This window comes from Streptopelia decaocto, assembly GCF_964273445.1.
Source record: "Streptopelia decaocto genome assembly, chromosome: 5".
In the NCBI taxonomy this organism is placed as follows: Eukaryota; Metazoa; Chordata; class Aves; order Columbiformes; family Columbidae; genus Streptopelia; species Streptopelia decaocto.
Genome location: NC_138659.1, coordinates 67,404,665 through 67,420,426, shown reverse-complemented (window position 1 = coordinate 67,420,426; position 15,762 = coordinate 67,404,665). Strand labels below are relative to the sequence as shown.

Sequence of the window (15,762 nt, the reverse complement as noted above, 5' to 3'; positions counted from 1 at the left end):
ATTCGGTCATCTTATCCCACTCCTCACAGGGAACGGGAGTGCGGGACTTCGATGGGAAATTGCTGTTCAAGCCCTACCCTTGCCATACCTCCCCGTATCTCTGAGTTACCTCAACCTCCTCTTGGACCTTCCGTCAGTGGTTTCCTTATATATCCCACACCTCAGCAATTCCTCTCCAAAGATGAGAAGTTTCGCAGTTATCTTGTGTCACTATTTTAAGCCCCAGCCTAGAACTTCTGCTGAGGAGCTCAGAGCTCCTCATGGTAATTAAGATCCTTAATGGTAATTAAGACAGAAGTTGAGACTTTTCCAGATGACACCGTAAGCACAAGACTGAGCCCTGGGGGCTACTTACCCCAGCATCGCAGTATTTTTGGGCTGCCAGGTTTTGCGGTGCCCTGATGGAACCAGGGTGTATATTGCTCTGTGTGCTGTTGACTCAGACCCTGCTTGGTACAAAAAATAAGTTTTCCAGTGCAGAGGAGGACGAGCCGTAGTCTCCTTTCCTCTCTAGCTGGATTTACTGTAGAAAGTGTCAGTTTTTCCAACATTTGTGTTAGCAGAGAGCGAAGCCCAGAAAATCTCGCCACATGAGCACTAATTATCTAAGTAGACTTTTCCATCTATGTTTGCTTACACCATAAATTACTGTTGCTTATGAGTGTACACCTGGCAACACCTTCTGCCTTTCATAACGCTATGGAGTGTTAACAAATTGGCTACAATTCAGTGATTTTTCACTTTTCTTGGTGCTTTTTTAAAAACAACCCCCCCAAAAAACCCAATTAAAAAAAAAAAAAGGGAAAACCAAACTAATCCTTGGAAAATAATAGTAGCTGTTTCAGTACTAACTGAGACATTATTTGAACACTTTACATCTCATGAAGGGGAAATGCAGATATCACTCTTGAAAAGCGTGAAGGAAAATGTGTGTTTTACAAGGCAGGATGGAGATACCTGATCTCTGGTTTGGGAGGTTGATCTTTAGTGGAGTAAATCAGTCCACGTGGAGCTCCCTGCTGCCACTACTAGACTGTGTTAGGGGTCTGGTTGAGCTCATTTAGGCTTCTGCCCATTAAGTGGCACAAATTAAATTTTTGCTCATATGTATTAAATGTATACAATTTCCTAGGTATGTATGTACTCTGGGAAGAAACCACAGACACCTATTTCTAAAGCCAGCTGGTTAAGTGAAGTATATACCTATAATTCTAAATCATAACTTTTTGCATCTTTTTAGTCTAGAGGAAAAAAAAAAGAGGAGATGCAGCTGTGGATTTTAAACTTAATTGTGGCTTAGAAATACATAAAAAATTAAATGATCTGGTACTGTTTACTTACCAACATAATTCTGCTTACCCAATCTAGGTATATTCTGGATTCTGTCGATGTTTTGATTAATCATCTTTTTAAGACGTAAGCTTGTTTTCAGCGGATGAGTGTTAAAGAATGAGTCCTCCAGAGCTTCTGAAATATGTGTCCTCCTCTTGTTAGGAGGGCAGGATGAGGTCACTGCAGGCTTAGTTCAAAATTATTCAGAAATAAAGAGAGAATTGTATTTTCTTGACACCTCTATACTGACAACTTTGTAATGAAGGGATCCTCAGAAAGGACTGAATCTTTCCATGTTGGTTTCTGTTCAGCCAGGTATCACAGCAACTTATGATTTTTGTACACTGGTTTGTTTTGAATCTGAACATTGTTATATGTAAAGCGTTTCTGCTGGATACTTTAATGTTCATAATACTTTGAGTGACTAGAGTAGCCCAGTTGACTGTATCTTCCATCACCAGTTGATGTAACACCATCTATCCCTTTCGGAAGGGGCAATTATCCCTTGAAGGCTTTAAGAACAAGGTGAAGGGAAGGAAAACGTGAAGCTTTCCAGTGATCCTTCAGCCAGCTCTCTCCTGCTGCCTTGAGCTAAGAAATCTCTTCTTTGTATTCTCTTTATCGTAATCAGATAGTGACCTGCAGCACTTTGTCCCTCCGACTGGGGAATGTCTTGAGTCAATTTGCACTCGGGTGAGCTAGCAGGAGGGTGTATGTGCTGGCCAAGATACCTCCCAGAGCAAAATTCCTCCACCGTGACTAATTCTGGGTGGTGGATTTCAGAATCGAACCTTTTCTGATTATTTTCAAGGTACGCACAAAGTCCCTACAGCACGGAGAAAGGGTTCAGCTATTGAATGTCTAAATATTTTTTAGTGTCTTTTTATGTCTCTAAAGTGATGCTTGTGCATTTAAAGGCATTTAATAATTTCTTTGAGTTAATAATCTAAATCCGCTATGAGACACCACAGGAGCCTTTACTTTTCTGTATGCCACCCAGAAAGCAAATGTTCTTCTATCAGCTGTTACTGTTTGTGTATCGACAGGTGTGTGTTTTCACCTATGCATTTTGATACGCTTCATCACTACAGTCATCTTATACACATTTAAATTCAGCCAGGTAAATACAGAGTAAAGAAAGAGTTCTGACTCTATATGAACTGAAGCATATGGTTTTTGCATGGATGTTCTGCACTTGTTCCCTCTTCCTGAGCAGTACCAGTATATGTCTGAATGGTGCTGATTTTGTGGGGTTTTTGGTTTCTAATCCTTCTTTTGAAATTCATATAAAATTGACCCCCTTTCACCATTTTTTTGCTAAGTGTTAACTTTTCATGATGGATCTGTTCACTCAAGACACATGTTTGAAAATGAAACAGAACTGTCCACAATTTTTTTATGTGATACTCCAAAAGCACAGCGTTTCTATGAAACATCCCTTCCCCTTTCCTGGATTTCTGATCAATATTTCTTGGCATTTTGATTCCCACCTCCAAACTATGTCTTAAAGGGACAATTCTATACATTTGATATTGATAAGTTAGTTTGAAAATTGAGTTGTTTGGAGATGTTGTTTGGAAGAATTGATTAAAAATTTGATGGAGAAGATGGCTAAAAAAAGCACCTCAGTGATTTGCTGAAAGTCTCCATAACTAGTCAGAAAAAAAAGAAAACCATGTTGAGATTATATTTATTATCTGAATCCTTTTGCAAATAAAATACCATTTTTGGGTATGGAGCACAGATAAAACATAAGAATAGGTATTGCAAAACAATTTAAAAAATGACAAAAGCAGTTATTGAACTGGTGACAAAGTACCTGAAGTCTCAAGCTGTGTTTCAGCATGCTTCCAGTGTGGTTATCCCCTGAATTTCCCTATATCTAGAAAAGGCAATTACAAATTGGAAGGCATATCCTGAAGAACAGTTGAGAGAGTGGGTGGAATTATGTGGGTATTCTCCAGGATTTTGAAAGAACTCAATATGAAGTAGAGCTTCAGGGAACAACATAATAGAAACAACAGGATAATAACTGGCAAGGAGTTAGTCAGGTTGGAGAGCTGGAAGAGTTTCCTCCAGCTTATCAGTCTCCAGCTGTGGACGCTTGTCCTTTGCTGGACTGCATATTTCTGCTGAGGATGCTCCTGCTTTCAGCGGCTTGCTGTTTCCCTCATGTTTTTTCCTAGTGGAGTAATTCACATGAGCTCCCTAATATGTTCTGTCTGCCAGGTGAGCTCCAGTCATTTATGTAAACAGCTTAAATTGACCCAGTTGGTATTACCCAGGGGAATTCATTAGGGAATACTTGGAGAACCGTAGGACTGGTATCTTCACTTAGAAGGGCCCAAGTAAGCAACCAGGAGGGATCTAATGGCTTTAACCTGCATCACCAAAGACACCATCTATTTGCAGGTGGGATGTTTGAGGTTGGAAGGGACCTCTGGAGATCATCCAATCCAACCCACATGCTAACGCAGGGTCACCAGAGCAGATCACACAGGGTCGTGTCCCGGTGGGTTTGAATGTCTCCAGAGGAGACTCCACAACCTCTCTGGGCAGCCTGGGCCAGGCTCTGGCACCTCACAGGAAAGAAGTTTCTCCTCATGTTCAGATGGAACCTCCTGTGCTTCTGTCTGTGCTCGTTGCCCCTCACCCTGTCATTGGGCACCACTGAAAAGAGTCACAAGGGTAGGTTTCCCCCTTCCCCCAAAATAAAAGGAATATCACTATTATAATTAAACTGTGTGTAGAAGGCTAGTGTAAGAGCTGTCTACTGTGGAAACTCTGGTTTGAACCTCTTTCGAAACTACCTTTTACATAGATGGGTGTGATCCTGATGCTGGTTGTCAGTAACGGCACCAGTTTTGCTGCCCAAAGATGGGCTTTATTGGGACTAAATAGTGAAGGCACATTACTTAAAAACATGTTAACAGAGCCTGTCTGATCAGGGTGTTGCAAACTGGGAGGTTGCAGGGACATGGCATGATCGTCACATGTCTGAGAACTGAAGTTTCAATTTGGGAGCCTTCACTGGGGAAGATGCCGTCATCCCCAGCAAAGGGGAGCTTTTCTGGGCTTTGCGATGCTGCACTTGTAACCAGAAAGCACTGAGCCAACAAGCTGAATCTAGTTGAATCCAGATCCGTGACATAAATCCAGTTGTGTGACGATGTGTCATAAATGCTTTGGGCCTCTACAGTGTTTTTTTAGTTCAAACAGAAGAGGCTTAAGCTGTTGTTTTATTATAAAGATATTATCTCTTCTCATTGGAGTTACAAGAAGGGAAATTGCACAAATACTTTTTAATATTGCCATCCAGTATATCCACTTGTGGCTGTAAATTAGTTATGTTTTCTTACTGAATGCTAAACAATTTCCTTTGTTTCGCCATCAAATTAATTACTTACAGCTTGTTACCATTTTTTTTATATCTTTCATGGAATCAAGATCTCTTCTTGTTTGGCAGTCAAATTTGTTAAAGACACTTTGATTCTGAGAAGTGTGATGTAACTTATAGTGACAAAACATTCAGGTCACTTTGACCAAGTTTCCCTCAAAACAGCTCATAAAGAAGTAAAATATTCAAAATATGCAGCTGTTTTATTTGTTATTTACCAATGGTTTATGACAGTAATTCTTCCTGACCTAAACCTTGACTTTCAAAGTTGCTTAGCAGAACAACGAGACAATAAAATAACACTGATAAACTCTTTGTAGCTTCATAAATTGGTTTCTTAACTCTTCATAGTGTGGAAAAAGAGAATCAATATATAGTTTTGATGTATACCATAAAGAGGAGGGTTGGGGAAGAGGAGCTGTAAGTTTGGGCTGGAGATTTTGAGGTTGTATCACACATTTCTGTGACATTAGGTTAGCAACCATGCCCTTCACTTGCTGCTGTAGTCTTGTCTATGTTTTCTTTGTCTCTCAAAGCCCACGTGGCCAGTCATTAGGTAATATTATTAGCCCATAACTGGACAGTAATAGTAATGTCTAACTAATGAGTTAATGACTAGCTGGGGGGACTAGAGAAGCCAGGAGCTCCTTACAGAGAGGACTCTTCTTTCAGGCTTTGAACTGAAGGCATTTTAACCTCCAGCAAGCACGAGGTTTAAGCTCTTGGCCCTGAGGACACAGCCCTGTGTTGCCTTTTCCTGCTGGATAAGGACCTACACAATAGTCAGGCACAAAGCAGGATTTCAGACCTATAGTTGTAATGATCTTTTAAGAATGTATAGTTACTGGAAGCGTCACTGAATGGTCCATAAATTTTTTTCTGGTGTACTGCACTGAATTACTGCTTTCCATTTGGCTGATTAAAATGACTGTACCAGATTGTATTTTTATTCCATTTGCTAAAATACGTACTCTGCAGTTTAAAAGTTGTACATTACAGCTACATGATGTTAAGATCTGTGAGCGCTTTGTCAAAATGTAATGCTAAAACAAGGGATTAGTGGATAGCCAGCAAAAGGTCATTTTGGGAGCCAACTTATGATGCAGGAAATATATGTATGTACCGGATGACTCTATATCCTTCCAGTATTGGGCTGGATCCTATTTTCTGCAAGACCAATGCCAACACTTCTTTTGAGTTCAAATGGGAACGGCACCAGCACCTTTCTTATGTTCTGTCCGAGAAGGAGTGCATGAAATAAATGTATATCCTTATGCTCTGCTTCGGTGAGGATTTTCTTCAGCCATTTTTCATGAAGCAGCATCATCTTTTCTTTCTCGTGGTACCCCAGATCAGTGAGAGGTGTGGCCACTCTATGTGCCTGGTGGAGGGATCTCAAATATTGCCCTTTTGTACTTTGTTTCTCCAAATTGTGGGCTGTGTAATTGAGTTATTAGAGAAAGACAGAGACTTAGATGTTAGGGGATTATACCCATCCCATATTGTTGTTGGGTCAATCATATTATCAGATGATTGTTTGGAGGCAGGTGGGAAATATCCTGAGGGTGTGAATTTGCTCTAGAGTGGATGGAGAGGTTATAAAGCCTGGTAAGATGACTGCTGCTAATTGGTGCCATCTCATTAGGCTGGTAGCACTGAGTGCGCACCAACATGTGCAGTGCTTGCATCAGGGACGAGGTAAATTTATAGCAGAATGCAAGAAAGCTCTCACTGCTGCAGCCATGCTGTACCTGGTCAGGAATAAATAAACTATTTCAGCTTCCAGAACCATCAGCCAAGCACAGAAAAGGCTTTTAAACGTAGATTACAAAAGGTCAACTATTCAGAAAATGTTTCTTTTGGATTGGGAGGGGGTGAAACTATGCTGGTGAAGTTCCCAACCTCTGGTTTACAACCCTCCAGGTCCGCAACCAGCACTGGAGCCTCATCATGGAGAGCGTGGTCCCATCTGACAAGGGAAATTACACGTGCATAGTGGAAAACCAGTACGGATCCATTAATCACACCTACCATCTTGACGTTGTTGGTAAGTAAGATGATGTTTTAATTCTCCATTAAGACATATAGAGTTAAGCTGATACATTTTGCATTAGTTTTGAAGATGACTTAAGAATCATCTAAAGAGAAGATCTCACTACATAACCAATTGCTACATAACTTTATATATTTGTCTGTCCAGTAGTTTCTGGAGAACCAATGTACCTGTTCCTTGGCAAAGGTGTGAAATCTGTGTGTCCAAGTGAATTCTTTTTGCTGTGATACACCTGCAAGCTTTCCATGATGACCTAATAATAAATACTGATGCAATTTTAATCATTAGTATTACAATTTAATTATTACTTGTACAATTGTACCAACACAAATTTTAATAACTGCCGTTATGAAAACAGGTAAAGTGATCCTTTAGGTTGCTGTTATTATAGCTGAAACTGTTTTTTAATGAAAAGCTAGATATTGATTTTTAAGTTAGTGTACATCTAAAGCTTCATGAAACGTAATGTAACAGTATCATAGAGATCCGACTATAGCCCATTGCATGGGCTATGAGGAGTCCCTGAAACATAGGTGACAAAAATTGTGGTTTTACCTGAGGACGAATTCTAAAAAGCTGCCTGAATCTTTAGTAGTAGCAAAGCTGTGATTCAGCAGGACTATTAAGCACATGCTTAATAATGTTAACTTAATAACACTAAATTCTGTTGACTTTAATAAGGCTTACATGTATTTATTTAAGTGCTTAGCTAAATTAAGGCTTGAAATCTCAGGAACCAATTCCATTCCTCCTTCCATTCCTCCTAGCCTGGATGAGTGTGAGCAGTTTTATTGATTCTGAAGGCATTGCTGTCCAAAAGGAATCGGTTTGGCTGTTATAATGGGACCTGCTGGTAGTACTTTTTGGGATCTCAGCTGCAGTTTCTGAAGTATTTCTTGAATGGGCTTTGCTGTCTCCAGGCTTGTGGGATGATCTGAGCCTCACAAGTTCTATGAATAAAACTTTTAATCAATCAAGATTGAAAGCAAAAAATGAATTTGATTATTGTAAGCTATTTTTGGCTGGTGACTGACTTATTTTCTATGGAGAATCTTACTGTGAGTATGGGTTTATATGACCAAAACAGTGACAAAGTTTTCACTTCCCTATTTCTTGATTGGTTTTTACATTAATAAAAATGCATCTCTTACATTGTTTTGGATGCTCTTTAAAATTAGTGTCTCATTTTGTCTGGGACCACTTAAATCTGCTGAAAACCCCCAAATTCAAAATAAAACAAGTGCCAGCTTCTCAGGCAGCAAGAAATGAAACTATTCCCTATGAAAATGCCAGTGTGAGAGCTAGACTTTGTGGAGCAGAGGAAGGAAAAGCTAATTTTGCGTTGGGAAAGCCCCACCACCAGCCCTGGTACGTTTAAGTCTTCAGAGCCGGTCTGTGAGCCACGCAACTCACCTGTACTTGGTTTTAGGTGGCCAACACTGAAAGCAGTGAGGACTTTTAGAGCCTTGGTGATATTTTGTCACCCTCGGTAGGGTGAGCTGTGGGTATATTGCTGAGATGAACTGAGTGACTGGACAAGCCATTTTTGTTTGAACACTTGTTTAAACAAAGTTTATGGAGGGTGTAGCAGCAATGCCTGCCAGAGATGATAGTAAATTGTGTTCTGTGTGCCTCGGTCCTCTGCTGACCATCTGCCTGGAGGACATGTGCTCCCCAAGGATGAGGCTTGATTTCCAGAGCTTGGCCCAAGAAGAATGTAATGAAGGTGATGAGCTGTGGGATTTTTGGAGGTGTGGTGTTTGTGTTTGGTTTTTTTTTTTTTTTTTTTTTTTTTTTTTTTTTGCTTAATCCTTTAGGGAGTTTAGTTTGACTCAACTTTGGTTTTGCTTAAAACTATTTTTCAGTGGGCTACGTGGGAGGAAAACCCCAGCTTTGCAATATTGGGAATTCTCCTTCCTGAAACAGAACTGGTTAAAAATTCCCCTCTCTGTCCCCTGCTTCTTTTCCTTGTTACCACCCCAGTCCCAATCTGGCATGTGCCATGTTGACCGTAAATTTCCTCACCTGTATTTTTTTTTTAGCAAATGTGTTCATGATGATGCGGTCACTTGAGCAAATATTTATCAGAAGCCCTCTCACCTCCTCTCCCCCTTTGAGCCTTTTGAATGTCTTACATTGAGGAATATTATGCAGGAGTTTATTTTTCCTGGCAGTAAATTATAGTGACCTGCATGAATGAATGGAATGGTAATAAGGATTATGTCATTTATTTAAATGTCTATTCCTTTCCTATAGAGAGGCAGGAAAGTAAATAATGAGGCTTTTCAGAAGTGACTAGTGATGTGGGGTGCTGGGTACCCAGCTGATGGCACCCAGAGGAGCCCTGATTTCCCCTGGGCGAATATTCAGCATTGTCTGATGCTCGGACTCTATGAGAGAGCAAACCAGAAGTCCAAAAGTGACTTGTACAAATCCCCGTCTGCATCTTGGAGTTCTATGCACTTAATCATGTTACTTCCTTTAATTTGATGAGCTAAAGGGTGCAGTTGTTAGTTTGCTTTTAAAATGTATGTATGGGAATGTGCACCCTAAGATACCTGTGTTGAATTTACTGTGAGTCTTTCAAGATATACTGCACTGGGACATTAACCTAAAGAGGGGATTGATGTTAGAGAGCTCAGCTGTTTCTGTGTTGCTGAAAGCTTGTAATAATCGTGGAGGTTGGGCATAAAATTGCTGAAGCAGTAAATTAAGGCTGGCCAGAAGGGGAAACTCTGACAGTTAAGACGGTTCTACAGAAGTTATTTTTGTGCTTTTTTTCTCTTTTCATATGAATTTTCAGTTCCCATAGGGTTGGGGAGAGTTATGGATGTTTGTTTAGAGGCAATTGCGTATGTAGACCGCATCTTAGAAACTTCAGGTCATAATTTTAGGTCAAGTTGTGTGTGGAAAACTGTCAGTTGAAAGCCTCTGAAATTGTTTTTCCTATATGGTTTAACTGGTTCCAGAGTTGATTAAGTGTAAGTAATAGCAAATGGTATTAAACATGGTAACATATTACACTAACATGAGCATCTGACTATATGGTGTAATGTAGAGAACCCTCTGATTATGTCACAGATTTGGGAAGTATCCCAGCAAAAATCATGCCAAATAATGACACAATGCTAGTTAGGAATATCCAGTGTTACTTGATGCCAATAACTTTCCAAACCTTGAACTCTTTTGACAATTAAAAGCCTGGAGCCAGCAGGGCTGAGTAGTTTTCAGTCAGAATGTAGGTGTGAAGTATTCTCATTTTTTACCTTGTAATTACTTGCAAGAACCCTCTTAAAATAGTCGGCTTAGCTCAGATGGTCTCATTCACATTTACAAACTTGGCAAAACCATTGCACTGACTTTTTTACAATGGGAGTAGAAAATACTGAAGAAAAAAGCAGCAAGTTGTTGGCAGCCTCTCTGTATTGCAAAGAATACACATTGACAAAGTTAGTGGAGAATTGTCCATTCGAGTTGGCCAGGATATTTTGTGTTGGAAAAAGTTGTAGTTTTAATGTTTGGGATACCTCAATCGACTGCATTTTCCTCTCCCCTCCTCCTCCATTTCAAAAGCAGGACTGAAAGGGATACAAATGGCTGAGATTGCAGCAGTGGGAAATGGTGGCGATGTAAAACTCCATGAGGATCCTGTGACAGGCAGACGAGTCGATTTTTAGCTTTTTATTGGAGAACTACCCAGAGGCTTCAATTAATATCGGATACTTGCTGTCCAAGGCAACGTGCCAGCACTCAGTAATTGTTCACAACCGAAATGTGGAGAGAGCGGGAGAAGGAAATGTCACTGTCCATTTTATAGATGAAAAACCGAGCTGTGGGGCGATGAAGTTTCTTGCCCTGGGTCACACAGGAAGCGGGTGGCAGAGCCAAAAAGTAAAGCTGGTACTTGAATCCTAATCCAGTACCTTAATTAAAAGAATGTTCTTTCCCTTGTATGGTTTAGCCCATCAGCTGTTTTTTTTTTTTTTTACATGCAGCTGAAGTGTCTTTCTATTCTTCTGTATTTAACGGTGGGTAGAAACTCACTTTTTTTAATAGTAAGGTTACTAATAGACTAACTCCATTCTCATTAAACATATAGAAAGCCATGCAGTCTTAAGGGAGGATGATTGCAAACGATGTGGTTGTCACTTACAAGTTGTATTGTAGTGAATCCGGGTTGTAGGAAGCAACATGGGAATGCAGCCACTGAGACTTGTATATAATTAGATGATTCTTGAATTGCAATTATCGCTAGAGTACAATTTCAGCAGCAGTTCTGCTTAAGCATGGAAGTAACTAATTGAATTTATATTTTAAAGGCAAAAAGGAAAGGTTGGTCTTTGAACGCTCCTAGTGCAGGTAGCCATTTCTGTCCTATTTAATGTAATCAGGGAAACAAAAGATGGCTTGGTTTCAGATGAAGTTTGGCACATTACCCCATTCACTGGGTTTTATAGGCAGCTGCTATAGCACAACACATCTTCCAAGAACGTGTAAGAAGGCCTTGCTGTTTACTATAAAAATTAACATAACTTATCACCTTTTTTTTAAGTCCTTTTGCAGCCAGTTTAGCTGTACTTTGACCAGTTTCTAGTTTACCTAATAGCCATGCCTTTGGCTCTTGTTACTGAGGAGTGAACTCCAGAGGTGTCAGAGAACCACACAGTTGTTCCTTAACAGTAATGTGTATTTTCATATGAAAACAGTGTGAGAATAACTTCTCATCCAGGAGGCATTTTAAATGACTCTCAGCTTAAGGCTTCTGCCCCAGAAATCTCACGTATGAGTGGTTTTATTGATGGATATGCAGAAAAACACTTTTTTTTCCCTGAGCTCTTGGAGGTTTTAGAAAGCTTTGGTATGAATTTTACTCTTGCTTGTTACAGCATGATAATAATCTTTTTGCCATTGGTGCTTCACTGTTTATATTTCCTTTAGTTTAGGCAGAAGAAATAGCTTTGCTCTTGTTTCTATTCAGTTTTATTTTTGGATTTCATGTGCTCTCTGAATCTCTGGCTGCGAACATGGCACAGACACATATTTCTTTTAAAGACATTTTTCCATTTTATCATTCCCAAATTCATAAAAACATACGCACCATTGTTTTATTTTTGCCAAGGCTTGTTTTGTCAAAATAAAGCTCAGAATTAGTTTGACTTAACTATGGTACGTTCCTTGATTTCCAAAGAATTATTTTTAGGATTCACGTTACAGACAGAAAGGGAACTACGACACCACCTAAATACATCCCTTGGATGTTGTATCGCTAATGTCTGGCAGGAGTTAAATGTAGGTATTAAACCAAGCCTAAACTTGCACTGCTGGCAGATGTGCTTGTTGACTGGGTTTTTACACGGACAAGCTTTGGCTTGACGTCCTCAACCCAGAGCTTGCGGCACAGGACGTGATGAGACAGGAGCTGGAAGCGTGAAGGAATCCGTGCTGATGCTCGCCCTCAGGTACTTGGTGAGGCCAAGAGGGAAGAAGATGTTATTTAGTGTACTGATAAGCCTGAGTGTGGACTTTACACCTGGCGCTTGACTTTTGGCAAGGTGTGTGCAGCTGAGAAGAAATTACACAAAATGTTTAGAGCTGGAGGCTGTGGGGGTTCACTCCTGAAAACAAAGACCATGGTGCGATGGTTCAGCTACGCAAAAATGAAAACTTATGTGGGTTTTTTTTTTCCTCCACTTTCTTAATAAGGTAAAAATATTCCAACCCCCTAGTTTTATAGCGTTAAAGCTTCTGATTTCATTGGAGTAGTCTGGCTAAATTACATTTTATGGACAAATACTAGTGTCATTACTTCATCTGCTGGGCAAACAGTGAATTTGTCATGTTTGGAATGTTTCCTGCAGAGTCTGCTGGGGGAGGACTGGTCCTCCTGTCCCACTTTCTGTCTTATTACAGCCCCAAGGCAGGTATTTCTCTTTCTTTTGATGAATGATGAGCAGGATATTGTTTCAGCCCTGTCATTATCATTTTTAATCATGCCTTCTAATTTGTGCAGTATCCTGCTCATGGAAATGCAAGTAGAAATTTGCAGGAGTTGTCTGAAGATGCTAACAAGACTGTTACCTTGTTAAATGTGCGATCAGCACGTGTCAAAAGCCATTTCTGTGCCTATAAGAGGTGCTGTTTGACCTCATCCGGTCTTTTCTAACAATTTTGTTACTAATAAATGGCAGTGTAATTGGCAGTAAATTGGCAAAGTTATATCTTGAATTAAAAAAAATATTTGTTACCACAAATACAGAAAAGTTGTAAATGAACTATGATACAGACTGGATGAATGAGCCATATTAAAGGCAAACACAAAGTTATTAATCATGTCTGCCTCGTTAATGAGGAGTTTGCACCTGCATTTCTGCATGTGGGATGGTCCCGTGGCTTCAGTGGGATAGCTGCCCATGGTGGGCAAGATGAATCCTGAGACCACCACACTGGTGGTTTTGGGGATTAAACCAGGATTAAAAGAGATGTAGCAGAGGTGAGATACATAAGGGAGTGAGAGATCTGACAGTACCTAAGTGGGGACAAATCAATAAAACTTGTAATGCTATGGCTATTAAGAAAATAAAAGATTGTACTTTGTGTTGGTTTTCTCTTCTCCCACTGCTCTACAAATAACTGTGTGACTTGAAATTCAGGGGTGACTGTGTTTTGCAGGTTTTCAGGATTTTAAATCATTAGGTCATCTTTGGGTTACTACCATTCTTGTGGTACAGGTTCAACAACATAAAAGGACATGCTAAAAATCCTAGTTTGTTAAGCACTTTGGATATTGAACTGCTCTCTAAATTTAAAATATTATTTTTTTCAGGTTGCTCTTTAAATGTTGCATGAATATGTTGAAATTTTGTCTGTCCATGAAAGAAAACCACTGATAGTGTCAGAAATTGAGCTGAGTCAAGAACTCAATGTGACAGTGTATTAGTTAAAGTTAGTCTTTACCATTTTTATGAGATGCTTATGAAAGTCTGAAATTATATATACTTTTAGGGATTGTTAATCCCTGTCACAAATTAGATTATCAAAACAGTTGCTCTTAAATTCATGTATTCTGCATTTACAAGTGAATAGACATGCACTGGTTAGTGTTTGTATCTGCAGCATTGTTTCTGTTGTTAGACTGGATTATGTGCATTACTGAGCAACATAATTTCATTTCAGCAGTTGGTTTCAAATGTACGTTTCCTTTAATATCTGTAACAATGCACTATCTAGGATGTTTGTGAAAGCTACCTCTGAATGAATATTCCAACAAATGGCTTTTTTCCTCACTATTCTTCAGCAAAATTTCCTCAGAAAGCAGTTCTGGCACGTGCTGCTAGTCATGGTGTTCCCAGCTCTTGGCTTTATAGGAAGCTGGTTGTTGGGAATGTATGCTGAAAGGCAGGAAAATCTGGGTACAGAAGAGGGGTCAAGAAATGTAGAAAGTAACAGAGAAAAGAATTATTGTTTTGGAGCAAAAAGTGTGTGTCCAAGTATGGCCAGCCTAAGTGCTTCCTCTGAACACTGTTGCATCTTGCAAACTTTACCTGGATTTGCCTGAATTACTTGAAATATAATGCAAAATGTATATCGTCGGGGTCATTTCAAAAGCAGTCGTCTTCAGCATCTGGTCCATCATTTAGAACAGGTTATGGATTCTGTGTTGCAGAAGTGATTGTGATCCTGATGGAGGGACATCTCCGCTCCTGACATGGCCATACATGATGGCAGACTTCATGACCGGGGCAGGGAAGCCCAAAAACTGAGTGAGGTCCAACTTAGATGTGTCTTGAGGCTGATCCAGGGTGGTCCAGCACAGAGCATTGAAACTCTGGGACCTGGAGCTTCTGTCCTGCCCTGAGAGCTACAGGTGTAGTCGGTCAGGGCAGGCAGGAGAATATCGCAGTCCTTTTGATAATTTCACACCTGCCTTGCTCAATAGAGCAAGAGTACTGTCTAAGAAAAGGGGGAGAAGTGTAGAAATATACGAGGGCATTTAAAGGTTTATATAATCTTTTCCATTTTGCTTGAAAGGCAGAGCTGTTTTCAGGAAAGGAAATCTGGAGGATGAAAAATATGCAGTCAGGTCACAATGACAACAGCAATAATAAGTCCCACAGTGTGCTTTATGGCATCAGTGGGTGCACTGGTGAGTTAAACCCTCTGCAGCTAGGAGAGGACATCATCCCCGTGGGAGAGATGCTCTTTGCCAGGCATACGGTAAACTTTTGGCAGAGCCTACTGGAGAGGCCAGTCCAACGATGCTGGACCCCAGCATTGTCTCTGGTTATTATAAAGCAGCTGAGCTGGGAGCTGTGCACAGTACAAAGGATGATATCCCTATGTGTAAAAATTAATGCAGTCTCTGGAAACGGCCAGAACAATAAAATTTTACTACTTGTCTGTGAGAAGTCACAAGTTGTTCTTCATGTTCTCCTGTAGCCTTTTTCTTTTAGGGTACACCGAAAAGAATTTCAATGAAAATTTCAGCTCCTTGTTGTTCTGTTTCCCGTGTTTTTTTTCACACTAAAATAAGGCCTCTCTGCACTTTGCTCAGACATGTGTGAAGCTTTTGCTTACGCGTGCCCTGTGTGAGGGATACTGAAAGTGAGCTCTGATATTAGTGCTGTACAACTCTTGTTGCTATGACTTTTTTCTGCTCCAGGGGACTGATGACACCCACACTATGTCAGCTTGACAATAGGGCTTTGCTTTAAGGACAATCTGGTCTTAAAACCCTGTTGATAATTTCACGTTTTAAAACAAGAACGTTCACATTGCCTGCCATAGCCCTGCGCTTGTTAGATGTTTGTGTCTCTTTTAACCCTCCAGTACACGAGTGATTTGGAAGGATAGCTTTTAACTAGTTCTGATTGTGATTTTTTTTCCCTACTGTTTACACTGACATCAACAGGCTTTGTATCAAGCCAAATACATGAGTCTTGCTTGCTTTATTTTCCCTGGCTCACTGCCATATGAGAAGGAG

General features: G+C 40.1%; 1 protein-coding gene across 2 annotated transcripts in view; it reads left to right on the top strand.

The window, feature by feature from the left end:
* The window catches only part of FGFR2 (fibroblast growth factor receptor 2), an 85,846-nt gene that overhangs the window by 29,469 nt on the left and 40,615 nt on the right, over positions 1-15,762 (top strand). For both annotated transcript variants that reach the window (XM_082054568.1, XM_082054567.1), the window contains one exon: positions 6,653-6,776. In XM_082054568.1, the coding sequence (XP_081910694.1) occupies positions 6,653-6,776 (124 nt within the window). The remainder of the gene's footprint in view (positions 1-6,652; positions 6,777-15,762) is intronic.